The sequence below is a fragment of the Chrysemys picta genome, chromosome 1 (genome assembly GCF_011386835.1).
Source record: "Chrysemys picta bellii isolate R12L10 chromosome 1, ASM1138683v2, whole genome shotgun sequence".
Lineage (NCBI taxonomy): Eukaryota > Metazoa > Chordata > Testudines > Emydidae > Chrysemys > Chrysemys picta.
In genome coordinates this window covers 191581629-191599497 of record NC_088791.1, presented here as the reverse complement: position 1 = coordinate 191599497, position 17869 = coordinate 191581629, and the positions used below count along the sequence as shown (strand labels likewise).

At 41.6% G+C, this 17869-nt stretch overlaps 1 protein-coding gene across 1 annotated transcript in view; it reads right to left on the bottom strand.

Annotated features, from left to right (window-relative positions):
• The window catches only part of MRPS6 (mitochondrial ribosomal protein S6), a 69076-nt gene that overhangs the window by 12759 nt on the left and 38448 nt on the right, over positions 1–17869 (bottom strand). Inside the window, exon 2 of the mRNA XM_024102751.2 lies at positions 4114–4253. Coding sequence (XP_023958519.1) covers positions 4114–4253 — 140 coding nt within the window. The remainder of the gene's footprint in view (positions 1–4113; positions 4254–17869) is intronic.

Genomic DNA, 17869 nt, shown 5'->3' with positions numbered 1-17869 from the left:
AAGTGATTTTAAAAGGTGAATAAAGAACTGGCTTGTATTTCCTATTCCTAGAATTTGCTTAATTACCTGTTGCATCTGAAGAAGTGAGGTTTTTACCCACGAAAGCTTATGCCCAAATAAATCTGTTAGTCTTTAAGGTACCACCAGACTCCTTGTTGTCTTAATTACCTGAGTTACCTAAGGTTTTAAACACAGAAAATATCCAATGGCACATCAATAATCCACCACAAATGAGTACTGAAGCACAGCTCTATCTGATACAGAAGAGCAATCACAGCGCATGGGGACCTCCAGGGACACACTCCCAATTATTATAGCCACAGCTTGAACAGCACTGCCTGTTATTAAGGTTACCCAACACTTCCCACTGTACAGACCCTGTTTTAACTTGCTCACAGCTTTGCCAAACTTAAACCGTTTGGGTTGAAATTTTACATGCTGGGTGTTTGCCTCAAGTTGAGGGTTGTTATGTGTGTTGGTGTTTTTTATTTATTTTATTTCAGCGAAAACAGTTCAAGCACTTCTAACAAGGCCAAGAAAAAAATACATTGTTTTGTCCATGTTTAAAAATTCTTGAAACCTCTCTCTGAACAGCTCTAGCCTCCCACGCTTTGGAGCAGGTACTTGAATTTGGCAGGGATGTGCCTTTTGCCATGAAAATCCACCCAAACATGGCCAAGTTATAAGTTTGAAAAACTGTAGTTTGCACTGACTCAGTAGAGACTTCTTAGATTACAACAGCTAAAATCTCTGATGATTCCATCCTCACTGAGCATGCTTGAGCCTCTCACAGCTCCTGCATGTCACTGGACTGCACATGCACCAGCCCCACTGAGCATGCTCCAGTTCAGGACCACATGGGCCAAGAGCTGGATACTCGAGTTGAGAGCAGGGAGCCTGTCTCTCCCTGCGTGCTCAATATCCGCACTGCTGGCATCCAAGCAGCATGGAGAAGTAAACAGTCTGACTCTAATGCAGAGGAGACAAAAGCCAGACGGGGAAGAGGAAAAAGAGTAGATTGGGACAAGAAGACTGGGACTAGAGGATGGGCGAGACAGGGAGAAACTGAGACTGGGACTAGCTAGGCAAGGAGACTGGGACTTGGAGCTGGGTGGGGAAAGGGAGACTGGCCCTGGGAGCTGGTAATGCAAGTGAGAAGGATGAGCAGGTTGGCTCGTGGAGAGGCGGGGGGGAGACAGAGTTGGTTAGACAAGGAGACTGGGGCTAGGAACCAGTGAGGGGGGCCAACAGGAGCAAAGGAGAGGGGGGAAGACAGATCTAGCAAACAGCTTGGATGAGGAGGCATAACTGAGCAAGGAAACTGGGACAAGCAACCAGGAAGGGGCCAGACTGGGATAAGGAGCAAAACGCACTATGGAACTTATAGTGCATGGTAGCAAGGCCCATGTGGACAGCTAGAACGTGGCACATTAGTGCACCGCAGGTTCACATCCTGGCCTGCAGCATACTATCTCATCATGTAGATAACTTCTATGGTTGCTGTGCATCCTTAATTTGTCCCTCCTTGTGCTTATATGCCTATGCATTATGATAGTCTTTAATTACATGATCACATATTTTCCCACAGGACCCCCGCCTCATTCAGTGCACAGAATGGACCTGCTCTAGGGATGAATCTGGGTTGTGCAGTAGAGGAGGCTGCTGTTTATTAGGACCCCTGACTCATTTGTTGCAGAAGTTGAAAGCTGTGTAATGAATGAGGCAGAGGACTGCAGGAAGAGAACGGGAAATCTCATGGTTAAGACAACTGAACAGTGCCCGGGAGAATTGGATTCTATCCCTACCTCTGCCACAGAATTCTATGTCATGCTGGGCTTGTCACTTGAACCAAACTTTTTCACAGGTGGTCCCTAATTGTGTGTTCCTCATTTTCTGGAAGCCTGACTTGACTGGGGTCTGATTTGCAGAAGTGCTGAGCACTCACAGCTGCAACTGAGGTCAATGGGAGCTGCGCTTGAATATATAATGCAAATACCCTGACAAGTCAGGTCCTAGGCATCTCAAATTGGACACCCAAAATTAGTAGATACTTTTGACCTTAGTCTATCTGTGCTTCAGTTCCCCATTTGTAAAATGGGGATAACATCACCCACAGCATCCTGTTAGATATTCATTTATCGTCACTCATCTGTGAAACATTCAAATACTACAGTGTTGAGTGCCATAGGAAAACCCACATGGAAATTAGTAATTCTGCATTCAGAGAATGGTTTGAACAGTGTGCAGTAAATAAGATCTGCAGCCATATATTGAACAATGGGAATAAAACTTGAAACACTGAATAGTTGCTCATTCAGTGTGCTGTCCATCCTGTGCACTGAATGAGGCAGGAGACAAATTAAGGTTGCACAGGCAAACTTAATTCTGTCATTTCCTTACTTCTGAGTGCTTGACTTTGCAATTTTAATGTTCTTTTAATGTAGTTGTTTGTGTGCAATTGTATATAGCACCAGAAACATGCATGGCAAGTGACAGAAAATGCAGCCCCAGAGCTGAAGAGGCCACAATTTATTTGTTAGATCCGGTGAACAGTTACTTTCATGTTTAGACAACGAGACTAAACACTGGACTAATGGCTTGCAGGATTAAGCAATGCACCAGTGCATGATAATTACAAACACCAAGAAGGAAGGGAGGAGGAAGGTGATGGTCATACAGTGCTGTTGCTTTGGTTAGCAATATGCATGTCATGGAGGTTTCAAGGTTTTGTTTGAGCAGGGGAGAGGGGGAATTGTTTGTTGGTTTTGCTTCTCCCCCTCAAACTAGCAGAGATCACCTCTCTGACTTTACACAGCAGAATAAAAAGGTCTTCTCAAGTGGGACTGAATTTGTGAGTCAAACGTGAGGAGAGAAGTTGAGACAGGCTATGCAGCTTAAACATACATCTTTCAAAGTGTACGCGATTTTCCCTTTGCATGTACCCAACCTATCCAAAGGCTAGTTTGCATATTGGCTGGCCATCAAATTTCACATATTTATGTTAAAAATATTAAGAAAAATGCATCTAATTGTTATTTTGAGTATTGTATGCAGCCACTATGTAATACTCGTTGCCTAGCAACATTTCTCAATCCTTGCAGAGAGGCAGCATATCAGAGGTAGTCTTGAAGAGTTTAACAGCAGCAACGCACACGGTTAAGCAATCAAAAGGATGAAAATCTTCATTACATTCTCACTGCATCCAGGAAAAGAGTTTATATTCAATATAATAATGCAGTATATCACATAAACCCATTCTGCAAAAATCATCCCCAAAATAATCAAGTCATTATTATACTTCCCTCAAATTATGTACACAGATAGTCCTCTTTAATTAAAAAACAGCATCATGGAAACAAGCATGTCTTACAGGGCACATATGGCAGCCAACAGTTCAAACATGTTGGAATAAAAAAAATAATAATAATCACTACTGCCAATTAGTATTGGCATTTCATTTACAGTCAATAGATCCTGTTGTTGTTGTAGCTGAAGTCCTATCACTGGCTTCTGGGAAAAAAAAAAATTACGCATCCAGGAAGAAGCAGTGTCTTCATTGCGGAAGGTCTCTCTCAGGGTATGTCTACACGGCAGTCAGACATCCGCAGCTGTCCCATGCCAATTAACTTGGGTTTACAGGGCTCGAACTAAGGGTGTGTTTAACAGCAGTATAGATGCTGCAGCCCGAGCTCTAGGACCCTCCCACCTACCATGGTCCTAGAGCCCGGGCTCCAGCATGAGCCCAGACATCTACACCGCAGTTAAACAGCCCAAGCCCCACAAGCCCAAGTCAGCTGGCACGGGTCAGCCGAGGGTTTTGAACTGCAACGTAGACACACGATCATAATACAGCTTGTTTAGACACTTGAAACAAGACTATTTGCAGCACTATGGTTTATGGACTTACAATAAAAACTAACTCATACAAGATAAAAATACTTAGAACTCATAGTGCTTTACAAGTTATATGCCAATAGTCATAGGATACTTATTTGGGTTACCCATCTCCTATATATTTAATCTGATATCCACAGAAAAGACCAAACCAGCCACCATAAATGTTTACATTTTAAGAGATCAAAGGGATTTTAAGGGATCTTATATAGACCATACCCTCCTCTTCTGTGATTTTGATCATGCTTGGAGATTTTATATGGCAGTGATCTTTCTCCCAGGTTTTCCAAGTTCCTCACAACTGCTCCTCTCTCCATCAAAGCCTCTATTGTGCGCTTCAGTGTAGCAGCAACCTCAGGCTTCAAAAAAAAAGAAACATATTCAGATAGGGTTCTAAGTTAATTAGAATCAATTAATATAGTTGCCTGGTTAAACTGTTAGAGGAGGCAAATTAGCAACACCACAAGCCAATGAGGAAACATGAATTGACAACTTGCTCAAATATAAAAACAGAAATTTTGAAACTGTAGCCCTGACTCTGCTACCATTGAGTTCAATGATGCAAAATCAGGCTCTACCAACGGGGAAAAAAGCCAAAACAGCCGATGGGCCTGATTTACCTCTGCCCTGCACCTTATATAGTCATTTATACCAGTCCACTCTGATTTTGAATCATTTTGCGTGCTATTTGTACTTGAATAAATAAATGCATGAGGTTCAGGGGAATAGTGAATCAGCCCCAGTGGTTTTAAAGTTCTAATCAGATTTCCATGGACCATTAACACAATAAATAAATCAGTGCATTAACAACAATTTCTCAGTCCAATAAACTGGCATAATTTATGGTGTTGCTCAACAAAATAACCAAATCAATTAAAAAGTATACAAAGGGAATCAGCCAAAGTTTGGCTGATTTCAGATACCACTGATTAGCAAGAGACTTATTTTACATGGTCATTTCAATTATGTATGTGTAAAAAGAACATGGAGCCTTGTTTAGATTTATGGTGAAATATTTCACTGACTTTATAAATGTCTGGCATTTGAGCAAAAGTTTGCCTTTATTTATGAAATAAGGAATTGAAAAGGACAAAGTATAAATGAATTCTGCTCCTAACAAGTGATTGTTCTTATCTGAGGAATGGACACACTGCCAAAGACTGAAGTTTCCTTCTGAGCACATATCAAGGCTAGTTTATAGTTTTAGACCAGTTAGTTCAACACTCACCTTTCACCATTACTTTATTTATAGAAGAGCTAAAATAAATGTTTCAGTTGTGCATCTTCAAGATCGTTGGAAGTTGGTAAGGAGGATTATCAACATTCCCAGGGAACAACACATTCATCCTACTGTTTATGACACACTAAGTAATGTTGACAGGCAATCTCAAGAACCACAACCACGTTGTTAATATAGTGTTTCTAGATACTGATGTGAGAAGTAAGAGGAAGTGCTTTGGGGTAACAAATCCCATATGGAGAAGGGAAAACGGAGACTAAGTAGTTCTAATGTCCAACAGAATTATAAAAAATATGCTGTACAGATACTTATAAGATAACATCTCACATCAAAACATATTCCTGTGCTCACTTGCTTGATGTAATGGCAATAGCTGAAAATAAGAAAGTTATGAAATATAGTTAGCAAAGTTTTAAAATGGTTAGCATTTAAGTAAACATACCACCGTGAGTCTTAGCATTCCCTCTCAGCCTGAAGTGACCTTGTGTAATTCCTCACTTACCTTATCTGTAAAATGAGTGAATATTAGTTACCTCCCTCTAAGGTAGGAATATGAAGCCTTGGTTAAGAACAAAAGGTAACCAGAAATATTAACAGCAGTTAGTGAAAGAGCGGCTACTCGAATTCATGGTCTTCTGGCTTGCAGCTCAGTGCAAATTGACCTAGGCCAGGGGTTTTCAAACTGGGGGTCAGGACCCCTAAAGGAGTCGCCAGGTTATTACACGGGAAGCCATGAGCTATCAGTCTCCACCCCAAAGCCTGCTTTGTCTCAAGCATTTATAATGGTGTTAAATATATAAAAAGGTGTTTTTAATTTATAAGGTGGGGGGTCACACTCAGAGGTTTGTTTTGTGAAAGGGGTCACCAGTACATAAGTGTGAGAACCACTGCCCTAGGCTATAGGATATCTTATAGGGCAGCGTTTCCCCTCTCGTTTTACCAGACATGCAAATGCAGCATAGACATGCACCATATCTACAGAGCTTGCTTGGACTAACAGTGCCAAAAGCCTGGGAACTGACAAGAACAAAGGAACTCTGGCTGGGTTAGAAGGACTCATTCTCCAGAGAGAGGGAAGTTGCCGGGGAAGTGCAAAAGCAGAATGACACACAGGTGCTGCAACTAGGGTTGCAGGGGTGCTGCAGCAGCCCCTGGCTTGAAGTGGCTTCCATTAGATCCAGGGTTTAGAGTTTGGTGCAATGGCTCTCAGCACCCCCACTATAAAAATTTTTCCAGCCCCCCTGGAATGACACCCAAGACCTGCTGGAGTGTTTGAAGAAACTAGGCCTGCCTATGCTACTGTTGAGATGGTAAGCCTTTAGGTAAGAAGACATGCATGTAGACTATTTCAAAATCCTTTTTTCAAAATGCTTTGTTCCTATTGTTAAAACACAGTTACCCAACAGTAACCCTTCAAGATGTGGTGGTGAATGTGGATCTCAAAGTAGGTGCCTATGTGCCCCATGCATGTGAGCTCAGCATCTTTTGTATAGCAGTGCGTGACAGGGCAGCAAACGCACCCTGTGCCTCCTCGTGCCCCTGTACGAGGGCATAAAGAGTGGTGCAACCATGACCCTCCCTTCATTCCCTTACAACACAAAGCCTTTGTTAGCTGAGGACTCCAAAGTGGGAATGATGGGCACATCACGGGATCCACACAGAGTTAGTGGGAAATCTACGGGCATTGCTGACAGGAGAGGAAGTGACTAACAGAGTCAAGAAGTACCCATGTTATATGGCATGTTCCACTTTATATAGCGCCACAATGGTAATCCCATCAGCATAAGCTCCCCGCTCTTCAGCTAGAACATCTGCTCCACCCCTAAATTTAATGGGGACAACATTAAGGGTGTCTATAGTAGCCTGGCATGTGAGCCAGCTATGGTGCCAGTGCTAAGGAAGGAGAGGGGCACTCACTGAAGGCTATCAGCCCTGTGGGTATGACTGGGGCTGAGGGACAATGTCTTGTGGCTCAGTGACCTAAGCAGGAGCTGTAGGGACCACTTACCAATTTCATTCCCATCCATCCACTGTGGTATATTTGCAATTGAGAGAGCTGCATAAAATTACCTGAATACAACCTGGTCTACACTAGAAAATATGGTTTGTTAAACTATGTTGGTCACATAAGCCACACCCAGGAGTGACGCAGTTAAGCCAACCTAAATCCCCATGTAGATCATACTAAGTTCTTCCGTTGACCTAGCTACCGTCTTTCAGGGAGGTGGATTAACTCCACCAACAGGAGAACCCCTCCCATAGGCATAGGCAGTGTCTACACTGAAATGCTACAGTGGAGCAGTTGTACTACTGTAGCATTAACAATGTAAACATATCCTTAGACTCTTTTCTGTGGGATTTTATTTAAAGGGGTTACAGAGGACAACTGTTTAATGTTTCGTGAATATTGGATCAGTTTATTGTAAAAGTAAATAGGTGTTTGACAGGTCATTATAGGAGCTTACATATAAAAGTAAAGCTACGTACTGCAATATAATTCTACATGGCATGTGAGTGAGTATCTTAGATCTGTTAAAACTAGTTCTATTTTGCAAACAAGACAACATATTACAAGAATAATTTTTAAATTGTAAGTATGTAAAAATCGATACACAAGTACAATTTCTCAGATGAATAATAAATATATCCTATGTTAGCTATTAGAAAAGGAAGAGTTCAAGATATTTAAGCAAGTTGTTGGGGCTGGAGAGATTACAGATTATTATAGAGGTAAATCTTTATTCCTCTATGAGAAATGTTAATCCAATCACTGTTATTTTACAATAATTCACCTACACTTCAGGCAAACAAATTAATATCATGCAGCTTTTTTTTTTTTAAATGGAGAAAAAGGTCTTTAAAGTATCTCAAAATACATATTTAAAATGGTCATCAAGTGCATTATTTGACACAACTGCCTTGTTTAAACTGTGAAAATATATGCCACAAGGTGGTCTTTGTAACCCATATGGAAAAGTCCATCTAGCACTGGGATTCCTGGAGAAGTGCATACACAGAGAGCGCTATCACCGGATAGCGGAGATGGACAAAACTTCGCAGGAAATGTCAATATTTCAAAATTTGGACCTCGTGGAATAGTTGTCCAAGTAGCTACGGACCTACCGGATAGGTCTAGGTATCTGCACTGAACTGGGTGTAAATGCATTAAATGCCCCTTTCAGCAATTATGCCATTTCTTAGCAAGTTAGACTTTCCTAACTTCATTGTACAACACTGTGCACTCACCATATTTAACTTATTGGTGCTAGGAAATCCAGTATTCTGAACTTCAAAGTAGCTATGGTGCACTTACTAACATTTGTATAGCACCTATCATTATGGTGTTTAACACCCCAAACCTACTGTCAGCCCCCTACAGATGTCAGCTGACATCAATAGTGCTCCAAGCTGAAGCCACTAAGGCTCTGCACAGGTGTAAATGGTCTGCCTGTGCAGATCATCTTGCAGGATTAGGTTTCAAGTGAGATTTTGTCCAGGAGGATTTTTCTACTTTACTGCATTAATGGTCTGAGTGTAGTATTCTTAGTAGGTTAATTTTGTAAGTCTTTTATTATATTAAATTAAGAACAAAACCCAATTAGTCAGCAGTTTTTTGTTTGGGAATCAGAAATATCTCATATGTATTACTTTTCATCTGCAGATTTCAAAGGGCTTTTCCCCCCTTTTACAGCTGGGGAAACAGAGACGAAATAGTCAGTTGACATGTGCAAGGTCACAGTGGGAGAACTGGGAATGGAATCCTGCTCTCCTGACTCACACTACAGTACACTGACCACCCACCGTCTCCTCTCTGGTAAAAGACTTTTACGGTACAGTTAAACAATAAGCGAGTCCTAAATTGTGTATGAGTCATTCAAGTAAGGGTTTTTTAACAATCTACATGACATGCATTGCAGATTTTGAGCCAAATACAAGCCACTTGAGGGTTGAATTTGGCACACTGTGATGAGTTAGCTCCACTGAATTTCAGTCTTCCTTAATATTGATGAATCAAGCCAGATATTTCTGTACTATTATATTGGCAAATTAGCCTATTGTTTTTAAGATATTGGACTTCCCCACCAAAACCATGATCTCTAGAAGAAATCTGGAGCTAGAATAGAGCCCCTCGCAATAATTCCAGGGACTAGGTAAAAGTAAAAACAAAAAAGTTCTGCTTGGCCGCAGTGCAGAGCTGCATCCTCAGGGATTCAAACTTCCATCACTGGAGTAAGGTTCATAATAGCAGTGAAAGATCAAGCCTAGAAAAGCTCTGCTCCTCCACGCCCTTCCGTAACACACACTTTCACGTCCATAAGGTCAGGAGGGCCACTGCCACGGAAGGGGACAGAGCTGCCTCCACTAGTGAAAAGTTTCCATATGCAAGGAGAATTCTCCATCACCTCTCTCTAGCCATTTTACATCACTAATATGGCATAAAGTGGCCTTAGTAGACCAGAGAATCTGGCCCAAACTCTGTACAAGTTCTTATACTACAGCGAAAGGGTTCATATCTGAGCACCCAAGTTCATCTGAATCAGGATGTCTTTTAAAACAATTATAAAAGCAACCCTGCATAGATACTTTATGTAGTACCTACTCTTATAATCTTTACTCATAGGATTATTCTCACCAGAGACAATGGGGACTTCTTATAGGAATGAAGAAGTTTGTGATGGCAGAAATTTTACAGATTGCACTCAAAAACAAAACAATGTAAAACTCTAGAGCCTACAAGTCCACTCAGTCCTACTTCTTGGTCAGCCAATCGCTAAGACAAGTTTGTTTACATTTATGGGAGATAATGCTGCCTGCTTCTTGTTTACAATGTCACCTGAAAGTGAGAATAGGCATTTGCATGGCACTTTTGTAGCCGGCATTGCAAGATCTTTACGTGCCAGATATGCTAAACATTCGTATGCCCCTTCATGCTTCGGACACCATTACAGAGGACATGCTTCCATGCTGATGTTGCTCATTAAAAAAAATAGTGTGTTAATTAAATGTGTGACTAAACTCCTTAGGGGAGAACTGTATGTCTCCTACTCTGTGTTTTACCCACATTTCATGTTATAGCAGTCTCGGTTGATGACCCAGCACATGTTGTTCATTTCAAGAACACTTCCACTGCAGATTTGACAAAATGCAAAGAAGGTACCAATGTGAGATTTCTAAAGATAGCTACATCACTTGACCCAAGTTTTAAGAATCTGAAGTGCCTTCCAAAATCTGAGAGAGATGAGGTGTAAAGCATGCTCTCAAGTTTTAAAAGAGCAACACTCTAATGCAGAAACTACAGAACCCGAACCACCAAAAAAGAAAATCAACCTTCTGCTGGTGGCATCTGACTCAGATGATGAAAATTAACATGCATCAGTCCACACAGCTTTGGATGGTTATCAAGCAGAACCCGTCAACAGCATGTCCTCTCGAATGGTGGTTGAAGCATAAAGGGACATACGAATCTTTAATGCACCTTGCACATAAATATCTTGCAACGCCGGCTACAATAGTGCCAAGCAAAAACGCCTGTTCTCACTTTCCGGTGATATTGTAAACAAGAAGTGGGCAGCATTATCTTCTGCAAATGTAAACAAACTTGTTTATCTGAGCAATTGGCTGAACAAGAAATAGGACTGAGTGGATTTGTAGGCTCTAAAATTTTACATTGTTTTGTTTTTGAGTGCAGTTGTTTTGCTCATAATTCTACATTTGTAAGTTGCACTTTCATGATAGAGATTGCACTACTGTACTTATATTAGGTTAAATAGTATTTTTCAGTTCTTTTGGTTTTTACAGTGCAAATATTTGTAATCAAAAATAAATATAAAGTGAGCACTGTACACTTTGTATTCTGTGTTGTAAGTGAAATCAATATATTTGAAAATGTAGAAAACATCCAAACTATTTAAATAAATGATATCCTATTATTAACAGTGTGATTAATTGCGTGATTAATCAATTAATTTTTTTAATCGCTTGACAGGCCTAAAAAATAATCATTTAAATTTGAGGTTGTTCAGGAGAATCGGTTTGCCCAAAATCCTCATGCCAACCCTATGCATAACACTGATCAAGACAAACATGAGTTGATTACATGAGTTGGAAGGGTGGAGACAGGGGCATTAAATACATCACAGGCATATGCAACTATGGAAGATGTTATGGACACATCTGTGGAGAGGATAGTAAAGGGCCTACTCCTTCTGCCCATGTAATAGCTCTGCAGATAGAGGTCTCTAGAGTGGTCAATTGGCACCATTCACAAACAGCCACAAAGTTTATTTAAAGGCTTCACTATCCCCATGTACCCAGAAATTATAAACAGTCTGAGATTTCACTTATAACCACAGTCAAATACTAGTCCAGAAGCACATCACCCACATTGACCTTGCTTTCCCTTTCTCTTCACCAACCTCTCAGCAGTCTCCTCTTAGAGGATCTTTGTATATGGAACAAATGTCATCTGAGTGAGCTGAAAGCCATTCCATGCACAGCCTTCTTCGGGTCATCAGCTAAGGGCTCTAAAAAGGGAGAGGGCTAGGGAGTCGCGTCCTCATAGGTCAATATTTACTCCAGGTAGGAGAGCCACACAATTGTAGTTATATCTAGCAAATCGTAGAGCACTCCAAGAACATGCTCATTTGGCAGGATATTTAATATTCCCAGCATGAAAGAAGTCCACAGAACAGTCTTTTATCAATCATGTAAAATTAGAACAGGGACAAGCAAACCAAAAAGCGAGAGGAAGGGGCAGAGGGGTGGAGGACATGGGGCAGGCATGTTTCTTATGCTAGTTACAGAACCACCCAGTAGTCAAAAATCTGTGAGAGGACATTGAACATGAACCTGCTAGTCAATTTCAGTGCTTAATAACCCTGAAGCACAGAAACTGACAGTAAAAGTCATTTAGTTCCAAAAAGATCCAATGTTCTCTGGCTCTGAGGTAAGCTGGACCTAGATTCTGGGGCAAGGGCCCATGGTTTCTAACCACTCCGGCAACATATTCTGTGGCCGTCTGGAAATTCTGCAGCAACTTCAAATAAAGCCTTTGCAAGACTGGGGTTTCAGAAAAACTGATCATGTAAATTTTGCATGCATGTAAAGACCAGAAACTTATTTCTAATAATAGAAATTTGGATACTCAAGCTGTTTTTTTTTTAAATTCCCTACAACACAGTAACTTATATTGAATTTAATATAAAAATAACACGTTATGCTGCTCCTAAGTTTTCAGTGTACTGAATTTTTTATACTGACATTAACCTGCAGCAGGGTGAGTCAATTCAACAGGAACAATGTTATAACAACACAAAAGCTTTTAACTGACTGTGCAGTCCAAGAGGGTTAGGGGGAGGAAGCATGCAGCCATCCATACAGCTAACTCTTCCCAGGTAGGAAAGATCAACCCTGCAGTTGGTATCAGAGTGGGAGGAACTATACTCCATTTAGGCAACTAAAAGGTAAAGAGTGGAGCACAGGGAATAACAGGGGGCGGGGCAGTGATAGGAAAGGAAAAGCACAGGTGGCCAAGAGAGGCCTCCTCAAACCCCCACCCCTTCCCAAGAAGATGGAGAGAAAATATGCACAGAATACTTAGGGCAAGTCTACACTATAAAATTAAGTCAACTTAAGTTATATCAACGTACAGCCACAGCAGTAATTACATTGGTTTGGCACGTCCACACTAGCTCCCTCTGTCTGCGGTGCACGTCCTCACCAGGAGCGCTTGCACTAATGTAACTGTCACCAGGGGCTCACAGCCGGAACAGTCAATGCAGCATCTACATTAACACTGTGTTGCCCTAACTACATCGACCTAAGCACTAAGCCTCTTGCAGAGGTGGAGTATTAGGTCAGTGTAGTGGGCAACTTACATCAGTGGGAGCAACATTGTATCGTAGACACTTACAGAGTTAGATGGACATAAGCTGCCTTACATCAATGTAGATCAGGCCTTAGTTTTATGGTGAGGATTGCATCTGAGTTTCTTTCAGCGAATGATGCAATTAATACAAGACATTTAAATTCAATGGGCATTCTTGATTAAATTATAAACAAAGTTTCCACCATAAATAGCATTACAGTTCTCAAGTTGTTTAAATATGATGCTGGCGGTGGGAAACCACATTTTCTTTAAGTTGTGAAATACTGGCCAAAAGTTTTTGTGGGTTTACACTTCAAAGGAGGTCTAGATGGGCGGTGTCAAATAATGCAAAAATTAGAAGCAAGTTGCAAGGGAATGTAGCAGGGTGCACCTAATTAGCCCCTGCCCAGTCAGCTCCAATCAAGGGAAGCAGACTGGGGCTGATGGAAAAGGCCTGATGCTGGCCTGAGGATTGGCAACACCTGCTGGCCTGACAAGCCAAGGGCTATAAAGACTGGGAGGGAGCGAGAAGGAAGGTTACAGGCAAGGGAGAAGTCAGGCAGGGAGGAAGCTAGCTGAAGGTTAACTCTGCCTGTAAGGGTGGTAACCAAGCCTGTAAAGCTTGTGTATAGATGGACACCGGTGGTGGGACAGCGATAAGTAAGTAAAGACACGGGTGTTGCACAACCCTGAAGCCTCTCTGAGCCTTATTGGGGAGGGCAAGCGGGCTGCAGGAAGAGGGGCGGGTCACGAACCCTGTTACAGGGAACAATGGTGAAATTTTAATTGTGGAACAATTTCACTACCATAATTTGATATGCCAGTACTAACGAGCTAGAAACATACACCCTGTGACTGTTATACTATTTAGGGCTAGATTCATAAAAGGGCTTAGTGGCAGTGTCCCCGATTTACACATCACTGGGAATTCACAAAACCCCCACTCACTTGCCACCAAAACCTGTAGGGGAAAGTTAATTTAGGCACCTAAGTTTTTGCAATATACGTTCCCTAGGTGCCTACATTTCTGCCTCTGAGCATGAGCACTGCTGCCTCACTTTAAGTGTCCAGACACATTAGCCCCAGTGCAATGCGTGAACTGGGAGAAGACACACATTCCTCTGCCCAATTTGCCCGCATGGCATGATCTGGTCAGCCTGCTCAGAGCTCACTTAACTCCACAAAAATGGGTAGCAGGACCGGCTCCCTCATAATTTTTAACCCAGTGGGTTAGAATGCTAACCTTGGATACTGGTGACTTCTGTGAAAGTGAAATGAATTATATTAAAGAAATAGAATGAATGAAAGAATGCTGTATGTACCTTTAAGTAGAAATGCTGCAAGCCAGGGGGCAGGAAAGCAGACATTAACTGCTTAATGAATTGCCCCACTTAAGGGCAATTGGTGAAGCATTAGCCTTAGATCGATAAGAATTAATAAGGAAGCAGGATATGCATATTGTGCCCTTGCAAATTTTACAATTTTGCTCTCTCTGTCCCTTTGTTTAGTTTGCACCCTTTTATCTGTATAAATAAAACTGTTTGAATCTTGCATGGGGGCTCACATTATCTGAATGTATTAGCAGAGCGCTGTGCTAATAAAACAGAGTGGTCTGACAAACTATGAGTCCAGAGTCTAACTTGACACTTCCCATTCAAGTCCCCTCCTCTGGTTGATGAGCAAGGAATTGAACAGTGATCTGCCACCTCTCAGGCAAGTGCCCTAACCAACAGTTTGAGATATTCGGATATTGAGGGGGCTCCACCTTTCCTGTTGGAGCTGTTCCACCTGGATAAACAGACACTGGAGCAGTAAGACTAGATTAGTGGTCCCCCAAACTGTGGGATACAACCCGCTATGGGACCCAGAGGAACGTTCAGAGGATATGTGGCAGGTCACGCCACTCTTCCAACCCCACTCCACCCCCAATCCTGTTCAGCCTCCAAGCCCAGCTCCACTCCACCCCAGCCCAGATCCACCTTCAGCCCAAACTCTGTTGTTGAGGAAGCCTTGGCCATGCAACAACAGAGTGGAGGCGTGGACAGATTCCATTACTGCGGGGTGGGGGCGCTTTGACTGGAAAAGTCTGCACACCACTTGACTAGGTCCTGGGTCTAGAGTGCAGTCCTCTTACTCTGAAACACCTTTAGGTGACTAACTTCACAATTGAGCTCACAGCCGAGAATCCCCAGGTAAGACTGACACCTAAATCTGGTCCAGAGGGAGGTGCCGAACTCCCTGAGAGGTAGGGCTTAGGCACACCCCTTCCTTTAGCATCTTCCATGGGCTAGCTTATACAGGGTCTCCAATTCATTGTATAAAGGCACAAAGCTCAAGCTTTCTAACCCAGACTTTGTGAATCCCACTGATTTTTTTTTTTGGTACCTAAAAGTTAGGTATGGTGACACTCAGCATTGCAATGCCCAAGGCCGTTTGTGAATCTAGCCCTTAACTCCCAAACGCTGGCTTTGGATTTTTGTTTTCAAAGCAACATGCTCCCAGTTACTACACTAGGATACTCTACTACAAACTGGCTCATTTTTACATATCTTATGCAGGCAAAACTACCCCTTGAAGACTATCTATCTGAATTAGAAAGATATTCATGAGCAGACCTCTAAATTAAGTTCACATATCAATTCTCTCCCCAGTGTATGTTTGGTTCATGGGTGGACCATGTTCTATTTAAGATACTGAACAAACATGAACTAGTGATTCATTTAGTTTAAACTGCGTAGCCTGAATGGCTATACAGGTTGTAGAGAACGCCAGTACTAGCTTCAATTAAAGCAACGTTGTTGCATTTAAAGCCTAATCACCTTATTGAGGTATTTTCTTACACAGGTTAACCCAATAGTTCAGTGGATAGTGCAGAGCATGCTATGATAGAACACGGGGACTGTTGATCAGCTGGAACTAGGGATTGTAGAAGTTTCAGAATCATGCTTACACATCCATAAAAGATGCATCTATAGCACTGTCATAGTGCCAAAGGATTCAATTCTACCTGTGCCTTGAGTACTCCTAGAATAGCAGTAGTATTCACAGCAACTGTGAAGGGGGCAGAATGGGGGGAGAATTTAAGGAAAAAGCCTAAATACAAAAATGTGATTACAAAGTAGTTCAAATATATCTACTTAAGGCAACCATTCCATCTCTTTCATAGGGTTAAAATGTTACCTAAAAACCAAATTGTCAGAGACCTTTTGGCCTGATTTTCACTGGTGCCAAGCACATGAGACTCCTATTGACTTCAATAGGCATTGGGTATTCAGCCAATATCTGAAAACCAGGCCATAAGGCTACTCACCGGGGTGAAAAATACCACTGATGCCATCACACCCTGGGCAATTTAAGAGAATCAAAGCAGTTATGTTTTAAATCGCAAACATACAGTCAGTACATTTCAGAAGGAACTGCATTCTCTTGCTTTTGTTACTCCCTTTCCCTTCCTGGGTTCACTCTATACCCTCTATTATTTTGGGGGGTGGGCTAGGTAACCAAAGACTAATGGGGGGGGGGAGAAACTGTCTCAACATTGGATTCAGTTAAAATAAATTAGTTGTAGAGATAATAAATCCTTATAACATCCAAGGAAGATTTTAAGAAGGTAGCTGGTTGTTTGGTTATAATCAACCACAACTAAGAAATGTTATCAACTGTAACCAAGTCTATGAGTTGAGCTGGTTAAGAGCTCAATAGTGAAACAAAATAAGAATGTCTGAACCACAATCTCAGAGCCAATTAAGCTTCCTTCCTAACATTTTATTGTTAAGTGGTAGCTAACCCTTTCACCTTCTCCCAAGATATTATAATACAGACTTTAACAAAACACTTTTGATAAGTTAGTCAAAACTTGCTTACCAGAAACTACCAATGACAGCTCTCTCATCTCTCTGCACATTTAAATACAGGACACAAAACCTTTTAATAAATATCTTTAAAGACATTCATTTTAGGGCTATTTAACACCTGAAGAAATTTTTGTTCTGGCACCTTTCCCATATGGATTATTAGCACCCATACACAAGTGCATGTCCAGAGCCACACACGGACATCCTAAAACTAAAAGATTTAAAAGGCTGAGATATCTCCCAATTAATAAAAGCAAAAGACAAAAATGGAAAAAAAGTAAAAACAACATGACAAGGGTTTCCTAAACTCTTCAGCTTTCAGTCTTCTGGACTCTCCTAGCACAGGAGCTGAAATTGCAGCCAAGGAGCCAGATGGGGATGTTATTGGCACATAGCCCACTAGTGAGAAGCATTCTTCAAGGGCAGGAAAATACTGGTCAGAGGCTCATGTAGACTAAATCAGTTGATGTTGCGACCCCCTCTCCCTGAGATGATCAACCTTGGTTCTGCAAGGTCAGTCCTTCCTCGGGTGGCTTGGTGACCCAAAAGGCTGGAATTCTCAGCTTTACCCTAGATTCTTATAGTTTGCAAACTTCTCTCAGTCAGCGTTGCAGCATCTTCCTCCAAGGCTTTTGGACAAGTCTGATTCTATGTCTACCTCGAAGCCATGCAACCTAGTCCAATCAGAATTAGTTTAGGTCATTGTTAGCCAACATCAAATCCGGAGACATCCCATTTAAACCAATAATTTTGAAATTATTCAGGGTGTTGTATACCACAGAGACAAAGTCTATGAGCCCCCAAAACAAAAATTCCAGATACAAATCCTATTTGAGGAAGCCTCCACAGTCTTATCTCAGTAAAAGTTCTTAAGATGACATTAGGTTACCAATTTGCTGGCAGTTCAATATTTTAAAAAATCCTATACAAATAGCTGATTTAGAAGATCCAATTGTTCACCAACTGCTCACCCAGCAACAAAGTTAAAAATAAATGTAACATAACATAAGAACA